Consider the following 15135-nt stretch of genomic DNA (forward strand, 5'->3'; position numbering starts at 1 on the left):
GGAGTCATGGGAGAAAGTCATGTGGTCAGATGAGACCAAAATAGAAGTTTTTGGTCATAATTCCACTAACCGTGTTTGGAGGAAGAAGGATGATGAGTACCATCCCAAGAACACCATCCCTACTGTGAAGCATGGGGGTGGTAGCATCATGCTTTGGGGGTGTTTTTCTGCACATGGGACAGGGCGACTGCACTGTATTAAGGAGAGGATGACCGGGGCCGTGTATTGCGAGATTTTGGGGAACAACCTCCTTCCTTCAGTTAGAGCATTGAAGATGGGTCGAGGCCGGGTCTTCCAACATGACAATGACCCGAAGCACACAGCCAGGATAACCAAGGAGTGGCTCTGTAAGAAGCATATCAAGGTTCTGGCGTGGCCTAGCCAGTCTCCAGACCTAAACCCAATAGAGAATCTTTGGAGGGAGCTCAAACTCCTTGTTTCTCAGCGACAGCCCAGAAACCTGACTGATCTAGAGAAGATCTGTGTGGAGGCCAAAATCCCTCCTGCAGTGTGTGCAAACCTGGTGAAAAACTACAGGAAACGTTTGACCTCTGTAATTGCAAACAAAGGCTACTGTACCAAATATTAACATTGATTTTCTCAGGTGTTCAAATACTTATTTGCAGCTGTATCATACAAATAAATAGTTAAAAAAATCATACATTGTGATTTCTGGATTTTTTTTTTTTGATTATGTCTCTCACAGTGGACATGCACCTACGATGACAATTTCAGACCCCTCCATGATTTCTAAGTGGGAGAACTTGCAAAATAGCAGGGTGTTCAAATACTTATTTTCCTCACTGTACATATTACAGACAAAAATCCAAAGCAATAATGAAAATAACACTCCATCTCCAATCTTTAATGGTTGCCCAAACCGTGGTTTCTGCAGTTCTCATCATTAATCGATGTAATTAGCTTCCTGGCAAAACTAATGTGGTCAGATGTTTGAGCTGGTAAGTATTTATCGTATACAGTCTATTGTCACTATTACATTAGGAATGTCAATATATCTTCCTTTAAATGGGCTATTTAGGCAAAGAAGGGACACACTGAGACAAATATTTCAAACTGGTCCACGCTGGTTTATAAATCACTGAAAAATAGCAGGGACAATAATGAAGAAATGTCAAATAATATACATTCTGCAGCCCATTTAAATGATTATGATGTAATGTTTTAGTGAATATTGGAACCCATTTGTGACACTCCCCATTTGGGTCTCATATATAAACATACATAGCCTTCAGTGGCTTGCAGTTCCCTGTTTGCCTCTGCCACATGCCTCCATTACTCCTGTACCTACTGGTTTGTGAAGCAACCAATAAAATTGGACATGGAGGTTGGAATGACTTTATTTTATTTAACATTTTCACGGCAACCTAATTTTCCTTGTGACTTTTCTTTTCTTTTTTCTTTTACATCAGTGACGGAATTTTTCATTAGGTTTTCCAAAACAAGAACCAGTAGATACATGTGTAACCTCAGAGAAGCATATGTGATTGTGTCAAAAATATTTATTATGGCTGTGTATGTGCCATGCTGTCTACATTTCTTTACAAAAGTCTAGTGTATATAGGTATAGAAATCTACAGTATCTCTATTGTTCCTTAGTACACAATACAGACTGCACTGAGGTTTGTTGTGAAAGAACCTTGACCTTGTGTGGAAGGCAGTAGAGCTGCATATAAGTTTCTAATCTGCAGTATAGTACATACTTGACATTCTGCATTGAGACAAATGGATGACCATACAGCAAGCTTTGTGTCCAGTTGTACTGCAAGCTGTTGCCCATTTGTTCAAAATGTTGGACCCTCTTATATTCCCATCTTTTCTCAGAGACTATTAGCTATAGGGAACTAGCCCTCAGTAAACTGTCTGCCAGTGATAAGTGAAGTAACCCGATCAGAGCAGAGCTCCTTAAGGCCTCTTATCTCCCCCTCGACAGCCAGGCCAGCTAAAGCATCGTAATCTCTGCCTCTCACACTGCTGCAGTTTGATGTTTGCCTCGTCTGTAGTGAACGTCAAGTGGCTGGAGGGAGAGCGGTTCAGATCAATGAACATTGATGCAGGTCCATTACTTGAGCAGGTTGACTTCCCCTCCCTGCCTAAATATCACCGCCATCAACAGTCCATAGTTTTAATAGATTAGTTTATCAGTTATAAGCTGCAAGTCTGAGTCTGTGGGAATATTTCTAAATAAAGCGATGTAGAAACTGGTAAAATATGAGGTCAAATGCGGCTGCGTACTGCCTTACAAAGGCAGGCAGCGCCTGCACTATATAATGAAAAACCTTAATTTTATGCCTTTTTAGGCTGATTGAAAAGTTCTTAATTACCACCTATGTAGTTACTACGTTTTGGCTTTGTAGGGCAGTGTAGTGGGGATAATGCAATAATAATCACCCAACAATAAAGCATGCACATGTTACTGTTGAAAGCCATCAAACAAAAAATGTATTATAGATTTCTCTTGGACTTGAGATAGCTTTCATGTTATGCAAGTCTTTGCAAGTATCTGATCTTTTATCATGTGTTCTCAGGCTTTAGTGTGACTAGAATTATCATGTTCTGTGTTCTTATACTAATGCTCAAAACCCTACTTTTGTTCTGGATGTAATTACACAGTCAACGCAGTAATGGAAGGATTTCATGCTTGCATCAAAATTTAATTATGAACTATTCATAGCATTCACACTGTAAAATGTGACCTGAATCCTTCAAAATCAGCTGTGCTATGACAACCTCAGTCCTGTCATTGTGGAAGTAAAAACCACAGGTAAATGTGGGCTCTGTTGCCCCGGTCTTCCTCTCAGGAGGACACAGATCTTTACTGACGCTTGACACTGACATGAATTTGACATAATTTCATTTACCTAAACATCCAAGTGGAAATCTTTGTCCTCCTAGGATCAAGAATGATTGCCTTTTTACCCTGTAAGATTAAATCAATCTTGCTTGAGTGTGTGAACATGTAGTTTTTCTCACTGATCACTAACTGCACAGAAAACGAATCTTCTGAAAAATTAAAAGAGAATAGTTTAACAAACTGAATAAACTGACTAAATTAATTTTGCTTTCCTTTTCCTTCCCCCACAGCTTCTGCCATATCTACAATCCAATTTGACTGGATTTAAGCAGCTGGAAATTCTCAACTTCAGGAATGGCAGTGTTGTGGTAAACAGCAGGATGAAACTGGACAAACCGGTACCATATAACGTCACAGAAGCTGTTCACTGTGTGCTTGAAGACTTCTGCAGCGCAGCATCGAAACGGCTTGACATCGAAATTGACAGTCGCTCCTTGGAAGTAGAACCAGGTGAAATGTCCAGCTTGTACAGTATAATCACAGCTGTGTCCTAAAAAACACTCTACCAACCCCCCATCCCTGTAAAATAGCTTCAACCTAAAGCAAAAGTACAATCGCAATTGCTCTTGCGTGAGTGAAATATGGCTTTGGGATTACAGGATGCAGACGCCTCATGCATAAAAAATGAAATAAGATCCCTAATCTGTTCATGCAGTGACATGCTCATTCATGCTACAAGGTCAGAGTGCCTGTCCATAACACTCATCCTCACACTGCTGTCTTTTGCAATATATAATCGCATGCGTCGTTATGTTTGGAAGAGTTCATGACTGTATGTGACCTCATTAAAGACACCTAACGGAAAGCACGAAAGAGCACACCTTTATTCGCATCAATCAAAACGCTCTGTAATTTCTCCTCTGAATCTGCGGACAGTGAGAGACACAGCATTAATGCTAATGAGCTATCACCTCTCTGGTCTGTATTTCTCCTACGCCTCTTCCCGCCTGCTTCTCCCCTCCTACCTTTCCTCTCCCCTCCTCTCCTCTCTGTTGGTTTCAGCTGACCAAGCAGACCCCTGTAAATTCCTGGCTTGCAATGAGTTTTCACGCTGCGTGGTGAACAGTTGGACCGAAGAGGCAGAGTGTCTGTGTGATCCGGGTTACAGCACCGTGGATGGCCTGCCTTGTCAGAGCACCTGCGCTGTGCAGCCAAACTACTGCCTGAATGGAGGCCAGTGTGAAATAATCCCAGGGCATGGAGCCACCTGCAGGTACACAAAAGCTTCAATCGCGAACATGACCTGAGCTTGTTTGAAGGTGTATTTACTGTATATTCAAAAGCATAGTCATTACTTAGAATTCATGTAAGTATTCTTAAAAAACAAATAAATCTCTTTTCTCATTGTGTTGCACCACAGTTTCAAGCGGGGATTGCGTTTAAAACCCTTCCTTGATGGTGCATTCAAAGAACATTCAACATTTGAAAGCTGACTGCCGAAAAACATTTCATTCTAAACTTTGTTATCACACCCAAAAGATAAACGTTAAGCAAATCTCAATGCTGTGGAGAGGATCATGTGTATCTATTAGTTTCTCGCAATTAAGCCTATTATTGCCATACACCAGTACACCAGTAAGAATTAAACAGCGAGGTCAACTAGTCTGGCAATTGTATTGACTCAGCATATAGTCCCGGGAAATGACATCTGAATCTAACTAATGAAAACAGCTCCTTATGTGCTGATTCAATGTAATCTGTTTTTCCATTTCAGTTTAAATAGGCAGGCGACAAGTGCTGTGTGCAATGTGCATACCGTTCGGGAACCAATCAAAACTCAAAAGTAATAGTATGCATTAGTCAGACTAGCTTGCAACTGCAATGTTTATTTAAAATCATGATCGAAGGATCATCTTGCTTTCCTAGTTTGATATATTCCTGTTGAAACAGGATGTTGTAGCCAGACTTAATGCAGGGTTCATTCAGTTATTTAATTAGAAAAGTGGATTTATTTGAATTGGAATGATGAAAAACAAAATCTGTGATGATTTAATTGGCTGGCAATTTTATGTATATTTACGACTTCATCATGGAGTATTTATTAAAATTACACTATTTTCCAGAACGTAGAAGTAATAATTAAGTACATTTCATGGCAATTCTTTTGTGCCTGGCAATCAAAGGGAAAAGGGTTTCTTGTGGTGTATAGAGGGTTCTATTTACATCTATTTATATATATATTTTTTCTCTTTCAGATGTCCTGTAGGTAAATACTGGCACTACCATGGAGAACGCTGCAATGAGCTGGTGTCTATGCCAATAGACCCTCCCTTAATTGTAACCTGCCTCGTGGGAAGCCTCTGCCTTGTTTGTGCCATCATTGGCATATTGATTTTCATCAACAAGAAATGCATAAACACCAGAAAGGCTGTGACATTGGTGTAAGTATGAGCTGTTTTGTTGTTCATATTTTGAACCATTTTTTTGTTGCAGGGTGTTATCTGCAATGATTTGTGATGTTTTGCATTGTGTTGTATTCACCGCCTCATCTCCTTTACGTTGTAGGCACACACTTGCTCCCTATGCCTTTGAGCATACTTTGAGGGTGAACCCAGTGTTTGAGAATGATGATGGTGTCTTAACTCAAGTGTCCACATTGCCATGTCCTTCAAGTTCTGCTTCTTCCCAATCCCAACAGTCTGAACAAGAACATTATGCCTCTATTGAAAATATACACCTGAGTATTGAGGTACACTGTGCAGCGCAGCACATACGACTAAGCTGACTAAACTACTAAGATCAATCCTTCAGCCTCAGTGTCATAAACTAATATGCTCTAACAAACTCTCGGCAAATGCTTGTCTTGGTTTCCTTGCAGCAGATGTTGCTCTCATCCTCCATACGTTTCATCTTAGCTTTGTCCTTAGAACTTTATGTTCACCATCAATGTCGAAAAACTGTCTGATGTATCTTTTAGTATTGTTTTAAAGTGTTCATTGTGGCTTTAATGGTAGTTAAATGTAGATCAAGGTCCTCTGATACCTTCAGGAGTTTCTCAAGGGCCTTGATCCACAGAATCAAACATAGTTTAGACTTTTTAAGGTACACACAATCCACAACTTTGAAGAGGATTTGTTTTAACAACTCTGCAGTAGCAGCTCTAGGTATAATCCCCTGTAGTGGAACCTTTTTTTTCCTGGTTTTGGTATATTGTGTGCTTTTATTCACATTGCATCTGTGTTGAAGTGCATCTAGCTCTATAACATATTAATGAAGCACAGTGTAAACACTGAGCCCCTCTCTCTCTCTCTCTCTCTCTCTCTCTCTCTCTCCACAGATCCCCAGACAACTCTACACAACAAGATCAGAAAGGCTAGTCTCAGAAATGGTGGACTTCCATCACAGTATACCCCAAAATGAGGTGAGGGCCGCTGAGTAAAGTCTGACTGTTGATTTTGCAGATTTTAAAGATTCACAAAAATCCCCAAACCTCCTACCAGAAAAGCTTAAAGGAGAAAATATTGGGAGTTTTTTCATGCTATGATGAGACATAATCAGAAAATGTACAAGAATAGTATCATCAGAGGCCGCACACTTTAGACATTCAATATGAATTATATACTGTATATGAATATGGATGATGGTCTGAGAGAGTTGCTGATATTCAATAACAATAACCTTTATGTCAAATATTTCACAGCTCTATGATGTGTGCAAAGGTAAAACTTCTGTGCATGTGTTGTAGTCCTTGCTGATTATTCACTCACAAACCAAATCACTGTTGACTTTTGAGCATTTAAACAATAGCTTTAACATGACCTACATTTACATGCAAATGATCAAATATTAACCTTAAAATGATTTCCATGTAGAAGAGTCTCAGTGCTGATCTTCTGCAATGTACTTGGAGCAATGAAAAAAATTCCCTTTCTTGAGTTTAAGTAAATTTTTGATTGATTAATCCAAAGCAAATATCTTGTGCTGATGTAGTTACAAGGGTATTCGGTCATTTGTTGTATTATTGCATCTGAAGTGAGCTATTTTTCATTCATCCCTCTTGTCTCTTTCTAGACGTGGCGACTGCCAAATGAATACAGAACATGCTGTGTTTTAAGGGCATCAGATAACGAATGTTTTGAAGTAACCGTTCTTTGATGACACCTTGTTCGTTTGAGGAGCAGCAAACACGTTGACACAGTGCAAAACACGAGGTAGCCAAGACTGATGTTGCTGTTTGAGCTGTATATGGGATGCGTGGTACAGTAGACCAGTCAAATGGTGTTAAAGTGTTGAGAATAATTGTTCATAGTGATGAGAGTGTCTTGTTAGACAGAGAGCTATGGATATTAAGGTGGACTTAGGTTGTCTTAAAGTGAAACCTAATATTTATTTTATATATTGAAGGTAGGAACATTTCCTGTATACCCTTGGCAAAGGTTGTTGTTTCCTCACAATGAGGTATTTATTATTTACAAACTGATACACACGGTGTAGTTTGTTGTTTATTTCAATGCTTGACCATTGTTTTGTCTCAAAAAGAGAAGAATTGACTTGATGTTGACTTGGGTCATGACATATTGTTTATAGAAATATTGGCTGTGGAGCTGTATTTCCACCAGTCCTATTCAAAAGAGCTCTTCCCACTAATCATCGATTTGGTATTATAATAATTTTCTTTTTTTTTTTTTTTTTTTTTTTTTTACACATTTTGCATTTCAAAGCAAAAAATAAAGTTTTTTTTGCATTAAAAGTATGTTTTGTTTGTCTTTGAATGCTCAAATATGGTTAGGTCTGTCAAATTGAGCCAGTTGTGAAGAAAATACCAGAAAAATGTATCTGTGTGGGATGAAAGTACTGTTTATTAGTACTGGTTACTGATACATACTACCACTACTGTGTATTATCCTGTGTATTATCAAGAAAATATACTTAAGTACAAAACATTTGCAGTCAAATCAAGGTCAGGTTATGGTTCATTAATGTGTTTATTATATGTTGTTAGAATTATCAATTGATGTTTGTCGGTGACGTAAATACAGAAAAACCTAAAATATAAAGAAAACATCTACAAAAGAGAACGATAAATCTGTTTTAATCCAGTTGATCACTTACTGGGAGCGAGCCTCAGCTCAGTGATGACATCAGCAGCACATTAGCCTTTGTTGTTTAATTAATCTACACTCTAATCTTATTAGCTGCTGTTACCGTCCGGAGGTCAGATCCATTAACAGAACACTGACCGCTAACAGCTATCTTACGAAGTCTGTGAATTGACTCATTCTCACTTGTAAATTATCTGTAGTGACTTAGCAACAAAATGGATTTGAAAACATGGGGGCACACATTTATTTTCTACAGTAAACCAGTGCAAAGGCCAACATACAACCAGATCCAAGAGGGAACACTTGAAAGTGAATCATTAGTTACAACAGTCTACTTTATCTTTCAGTAAATAAGTGTGAGCTTAAATTAAGGTATTGCATGATTGTCCAATGAGATGACTGAAATCTTCCTGACCTAACCGTCAGAGAAGTCAAGTAATCAGCTTAATAAAATATCACATGAGCACACACACACACACACACACGCACAAAAGTTACATTATGGTCTGTAAAACCCACAAAACTGCAAACATGAAAACAGACTTCCAGGTTTCCCCCTTGAATAAGAAATAAACAACAATACAAAAAAAGTAAAAGTTGTGTATACGAAGCAAGAAAATAATGGATGGATACATTTTTGTAGTAAACCCATCACTTTCATCTTTCTTAAAAAGTACATCTTAGAACAAAAATACATTCTATGATTACATTTGGGATGTTATATTGTGTGCATGATTTTGACCCATTATTTCTCATGTGTCAAATTCATAGTGGATGGAGGATTGAAATATAATAATTTTAATATTGAACTTGAAAACTGTATAACATAATTACATAAACATGTATAGAAATATAACTTGTTCGTTGTAGTTGTGATATTCTATCTATGATTACAGTCATCTTTCAGTACTTTCAACAAAACCGAGTAGGAGAAGCTTTTTCTTCCTTTTTAAGCCGAATGTTTGAAAAATTTAATTCTTCAAGTATATCAAGTGTAGATGTTGAATACATATTGTTAATGTTAATCAGAGCCTTAATATTCAGATGACCATAAAGCATGACTTGAAAGACAATATTGCTATTAAAAGCACCTCTACATATTTTCTCTAAAAGTCTTAATCTTTTGTTCTTATTGCAGACCGTTAAGGTTTCAGGTTAAGAGGCTGTTACAGTTACTAGATCGGCTCTGCATCAGTTAAGACTTCCTCGGCATAGTGCAGTGATATTGCAGTTTAAGGCCTCTCAGTGGGATATTCCATTCAAGCATAGATTGAGAATAAGACTGAACACGAATGCTAACGCTACACCAATGAGGTGTTTCACTGCAAAATATAGATATAAAAAGTGAAAATAAACATTATTTAAAAAGGAGATGAGTGAGTGAGTGCCTACAGTGAGCTTGTATAGGGAGCATCTTTCTCTGTGGTTACTCCTTTTCATCCCACAAACCACAGGTGCACTGTGCTGCCCTTGAACGTGCGTGTTTGTGTTTGAGAGTCTGTGTATCAGTGTCATGTTTCAGGACCAAACTCGGGGCTGTGCTCTTCTCTTGCTGCTGGGGTTCACTTGAGGAGACTCTGCAGCATGGCGGTGGCGTGCGTGGGGCGGGCCTGCTTGTTCTCAATGGCTTTCTTGAGGTACTGAATTCCATCACAGCGTTCCCAGATTTCTTCAAACTGCCTGGGCAGGATCTCAGCGCCCCTCTTCCTGGTCAGACCCGTCTCCTCTAGACTCAGTTCGCACATCTCCATGTCGTCTTTCCCTGAGTGGTGGACGTGTAAGGGCAGAGGTTTACTAAAAAGGACATGTACTTGTGCATATTGATCACAAACACTGGGTCATCCATTTACTAAACATTTACTCACTACACCTGCATATAAAGCAGGGCTAAAACAATTATTTGACTGATATCATCTCAAATGTAAAGGCTTTGACAATTTCTTTTGATTTATGTATCTTTATAAACTAATGTATATTTTAGGTTAGGGACAGTTTGTCAGACAAAACAAGTGATTGGAAGACTTCACCTACACCCACACCCACAGGCATTTATTTTTTTACTCTTTTCCGACATTTTATAGACTAAACCAGCGGTGTAGCGGAGGATTGGGAACCTCACAAGATGATTAAAGAGATACGAAAAGTATTTCTGTTACACAAAAGTATGTTTTATGTCAAATTATTTTCTAAAATTTTTCTGACTTTTGCATTTTTCTTGTCAATTACTAGATACTTTTCCAAAAATTCTTCAAATTAAACAATTTTAGGAGGGAAAGCCTTGTTTAGTTGTAACTGCTCGCAACTCTTTTCTGCACAATAGAAAAATCAATCACAGTTAAAAGTTCTCAGGGTAGTTCACAGGTAGATATTTCTTCGTTTTAAAAGGAGTCACGAGCCAAAAAGGTTAGGAACCACTGAACTAAACTGAATACTCCCACAAATAATGAGCATTTCAATCAATTATAAAAAATTATCGTATGTTGCAGCCCTAATATAAAGCAATGCATTTATGGGATTCTTTATTATCATATGACGCAAAAGCTGTTGACTCACCTGCAACCAACACAATAGGTTGCTTGTCTGGGTGAAGCTCCATCTGTCTGGCTATCCAGGGCCCATCGAAGTGGGCGTACCACCAGCCCTTCTTTTTATTCTGGGGGTCTTTGTACTGGTCGGCCGGCCGGATGAAAGGTATGCGGAAATATCGCTGCTGGCGGTTCATGGCCACTTCCTGATGCTGGGCTGTCATTGGAGGAGCGGGGTTCTGTTCCGCTGCAGTGGGATAGAGCGTGATCGTTAAAACATTTGATTTGTATTAAAAGTGGAGACTGTTATATCCGTTGTTAGGAGGAGTACAACAAAGCATCTGTCATTTGGTCTTAAAGAAATGTAACCCTATAATCATGTTTTTGCATGTGTTGCTAACACACTGAATGAGGCAGAAAACAAAGTATAAAGCTTTCAAAACATATGGGATCAAAGAGGACCCAGGAAATGCCCGAGTAAACATCACATGGAAAGGCCAGGTAAAGCAGCTTTTAGCCTCTTATGAAATGGCCTCGATAAGACCCCTGCTCCATCAGCAGAGGCCAAGAACAGGATCCAAATATAATACAAACAAAGCACAGCCAGTATGGCTTTCAGGAGCTATCATATCAAAAGAGAAAGGCGAGTAAATATAGTGAAAGTAGAAGAAACATTTTCCCATTCCCCATCAAACTTAATGTTTGTTTTTAAGATGAAAAAGAAGGAAAATGCAGAGCACCAGTAAGCTCTCAAGCAGCTAAATTACATGTATTTGTGTGTGTTTGTGGCACAGCCCCATGCTTGGTTGAGTTGAGAATGAAATGAACAAAGCAGTGGGCTGTCACACTAGCAGCCGCTGAACCTGACAAGGCATGGCTGGCAGTTATTTGCTAATTAGAACAAATATTTCTGACAGAGCCAGACGGAAGGCGGCTGCATTTTTAGGCCCTGGCGTTTCATCGGCTAATTGAATGTTAGGAAACACAGGCAGGTTATTTGTGTGCAGGTAATTAATTCCTGCCAATGACAGTGAGAGGCGAAAGTGGAGAAACGAAACACTTGTCACCTATAACTTAATGCGCCTGGGTTGAGGTATGCATGTGTGAAATGTTCATTATTTGCCGTATTTGTGAATTTACAGATGTGTGCTCCTATCTGTGAAGTATTAATGAAAGTAATTTAGAGCAAGAGGAGAAGATACAGGAAATAATATCTCTACTAACCATAGTCGGTGATAGATTTAGGAGCCCTCTGATCACTTCCATCATCATTACGTTTCTTGTTCTTGGACTTCCATGCATGATAGACCTTCAGACGACGGTGGAACTCCTCTCTGCAGGCTGCCAGCAGCTCAATGTCTGTCCACACAACAGGGCACCAGTGAGTAAACAAATGCAGCAAGCAAAGACTGGTGGCAACATGGTGAAATACTAAGTTAGACATGGAACATACAAGTATGACTTCCATCCCAAGTATTATATCAGTGACAACAGATGACAATTAGCCTGTTCAGCTAAGCCTGGCTCATTTACAGTTACTTACAGAGTCCTCAAATGTAGACTCAATCGTTTTAAAAACTCATTTGTGCCTTTCTTCACCATCCTTCTTAACAAGAGTCTGATACAGACCCAAAAATAGTAAAATGTTTAAAAATGTCTGTTTGATTGTAAATTATTTATGGTTTTAAATGTACGTAGCATCGCAGAGCCCAAAAAGAATTTCCCATGGGGACAATGAAGTATATCGTATTGTACTTTGCTGTTGATTAATAAGCATTTCCTCAGCCAAATAAACAAATAAATTAAATTAAACAAAGTCTTCACTTTCATCCTGTGTTGACTGGTATCAAGAGATTTTCTACAAGTTCAATTTCTGGAAGTAAAATGTGATAGTCCGAGCTTGAAATGAACAATTCCATATGCATCAAGAGAAATTGTATTTTCCCCCATCTATTAAATGTGTTGAAGGGCTACTTGATTTTGCATTGAACTTTCATACATTTCTGTGACTTGAAAGAGACAGATGAAAAAAATACTCATCGGAATTGAAGCATCAGAAGCATCTAAACTGTATCTTGTATGGGGGTCAAGTTTCCAAAAACATGGATGCTACATTTCCCATAATACCGGATTGCAGCTTTCAATAGAACCTTCCTACTTCGTAAATACGCATCCTGATGACTTTTGAAAGCTCCCTCAATTAAGCCAAATATTACTATTTTCACAAGCTGAGTAGTACTCCTTAGTGACGTGTAAACTGAACTTTATGTGTAATATTGGTGGAGTACCCCCTTAATAATATGTTTCTAATTGTTTGTAATTGTTTCAAACTTTCAACAAATATTTAAGACATGTCTATCATCAGGATGAAGTATAACAGTGGACAGCTTGAAATATACAACTGTTCTTTCCAGAAAACAGGATTTTCTGAACCACCTGTTTGCCCATTGATGGGATAAAGCAATTGTTCCATGTTTTGAAAAACACGCTTATTGGCTTTCTTTTTGAGAGTTTGGTAAGAAGCTTGATACCACTCTCATGTTTATCCATTCGATATTAAGCTGGACTCAGAGAGCCCAGCAGAGATTAAACAACAAGATAACAAGATACGTGTTAATTAATGAGCTTGTAGCTGGTAGACCTTTTTCTTACCTTTAGACAGAGCCCTGTTTTTACTCTTTATGCTAAGCTAAGCTAACCGGCCGTTGGCTATAGCCTTATATTGAATGGACGGATATGAGAGTGGTATCAATCTTCCCATCTAACTCTCTGTGAAACCTATTTTAAAAGGATTGTAATATTGTTTATAATATCTGATGTTGTGGTGACTTGGAAGTCACTGTGAAGTGATGGATTGTGTATAAAGAAACTGGAAACAACCCAATATACCACTCCAATCAAGGCAAAATAGCTGAAAACATTTAGGGAATAAAGCAAAATATATTGGAGACAAGATGTGCAACATGTTTAACTTTGATGAGCATGTACTTAAACTTAAAACGTAAAGTATAATGAGGAGTTACGGGGCACACACTGTGTTTTCGTCCCTACGATGACACACATCATACAGTCCTTTTAGTGAACAAAAGTTTTGGCTTCAAACACAGATTTTTGGTATCACCACTAGTACCACCAAAGTAAATTGGTTCCACAAATTAGCCAGATGTCCTTGGAATCCCACAGGGGATATCAGAGTCCCTAACACTGATCAGAGTACTGTATACAGTGGAAATTACAAAGGCATCGACAAGTGTGCCAGCAGAGGAGAGGGTTGGCTGGGAATGACTAGGAAGGGCAGAAGTCTGCCATCCTCCATAATGGTGATAATTTCCTCTCTCCACCACTAAAACGCATGAGATGAGCCGGAGCAGCTGTGGGAACATCCTCAGATCGGTCTTTTGAATTTTCAGGCAAGACATCTTATGTCCACACTGTGTACAGCTGCAGCTTCAGCTTTTTAAACATTCACTCTGGCTACTCAAAAAATGACGGAGAAAAAAATGCTACAGAGTGCAAATGGAAAACATGCATGGCGATGGTGCTACATGTTTTTGGGTAACAAAATTGCCAGAACATGAGCTGCTGCTGAATTATAAAATGTAAATACACTTTGAATGAAGGAGGGAAAAGAGCTGGATTATGCATTTCACAAAGAGCTCTTCCACCTTGATCTGTTTGTAAAGGCTGGGTCTGTGCACACACACACACACACACACAGGTTAGTTGATCATGGTGGCATCAAGCTGAACTTGGGTGTGTTCGGGATTTCTCACCACAGGAAGTGTTGATGACATCTCGCAGTTCAGCATACTTCCACTTGCTGAGGTCATACTTCTTCACACCAGCAGCGGCTTTGGTTGCCTGTACCAGAGGACCCCTGTAGCACGGAACAGACGCACGTGGGTGTGTGTGACAGAGAAAAAAGACAAAGTAGGTGAGTGCAGACAGGTGAGAGTGTGACAAGGTGGGTGTAACAGAGCTTAAGGCCTTGAGGTTTCTTATTTTTCAACACTGAATATTATTCAAGTTTCACAATCAGAGAGGTGTTAATTTCTAAAAGAACAGGAGAAACAGCACCTTACTTGAAAACAAAACCCAGCATTTACACAGTAAACAACTGGCAGTGAAGCAACATTTTATGTGTAATTATACTGGATGTCATCATTTCCAAGCATAGTGTTATGTAGAATTTCTATGACAGACTAAATACATAAATATTAAAAGGAAAACAGGATTTATTAAGTATACCGCCTTGAGTGAGAAATGAAAACAGATGCCTCACTTTTTTCAAGCCCTCCTCATTGTCTCAGCCGATTAGATCCACATTATAGGCCGCTCAGCATGGGAGCTGAAGAGCAGTTTGTCCATATCCTTACAGCCCACTGTTTCAACTCCCCTTGAAATGATGCAAAGCTCTTCTAATGTTACAACTTGCCAGATGCCAGTTTACATCTGATGGCTTTTGTAGTGTTTTCCCCCTTGGCTTATTTTAACAGGAATGAGAGATGACGAAAAATAAAGGTGAATTAATGCACTTTAATATACAGTGAGGAAAATAAGTATTTGAACACCCTGCTATTTTGCAAGTTCTCCCACTTAGAAATCATGGAGGGGTCTGAAATTGTCATCGTAGGTGCATGTCCACTGTGAGAGACATAATCTAAAAAAAAAAATATCCAGAAATCACAATGTATGA

At 38.9% G+C, this 15135-nt stretch overlaps 1 protein-coding gene and 1 long non-coding RNA gene across 2 annotated transcripts in view; one reads left to right on the top strand and one right to left on the bottom strand.

Moving 5' to 3' along the window:
• The window catches only part of LOC123979513, an 11796-nt gene extending 7733 nt beyond the window's left edge, over positions 1 to 4063 (bottom strand). Inside the window, exon 1 of the long non-coding RNA XR_006827235.1 lies at positions 3838 to 4063. This is a non-coding gene — a long non-coding RNA (uncharacterized LOC123979513). The remainder of the gene's footprint in view (positions 1 to 3837) is intronic.
• impg1b (interphotoreceptor matrix proteoglycan 1b) overlaps positions 1 to 7450 on the top strand; it is a 21317-nt gene extending 13867 nt beyond the window's left edge. The window contains exons 13-18 of the mRNA XM_046063459.1: positions 3103 to 3322; positions 3875 to 4085; positions 5068 to 5253; positions 5378 to 5561; positions 6150 to 6247; positions 6910 to 7450. Of these exons, the coding sequence (XP_045919415.1) occupies positions 3103 to 3322; positions 3875 to 4085; positions 5068 to 5253; positions 5378 to 5561; positions 6150 to 6247; positions 6910 to 6967 (957 nt within the window). The 3' untranslated portion in view covers positions 6968 to 7450. The remainder of the gene's footprint in view (positions 1 to 3102; positions 3323 to 3874; positions 4086 to 5067; positions 5254 to 5377; positions 5562 to 6149; positions 6248 to 6909) is intronic.
• The last annotated feature ends 7685 nt before the right edge of the window (positions 7451 to 15135 follow it).

The sequence above is a fragment of the Micropterus dolomieu genome, linkage group LG11 (assembly GCF_021292245.1).
Source record: "Micropterus dolomieu isolate WLL.071019.BEF.003 ecotype Adirondacks linkage group LG11, ASM2129224v1, whole genome shotgun sequence".
Classification (NCBI taxonomy): domain Eukaryota; kingdom Metazoa; phylum Chordata; class Actinopteri; order Centrarchiformes; family Centrarchidae; genus Micropterus; species Micropterus dolomieu.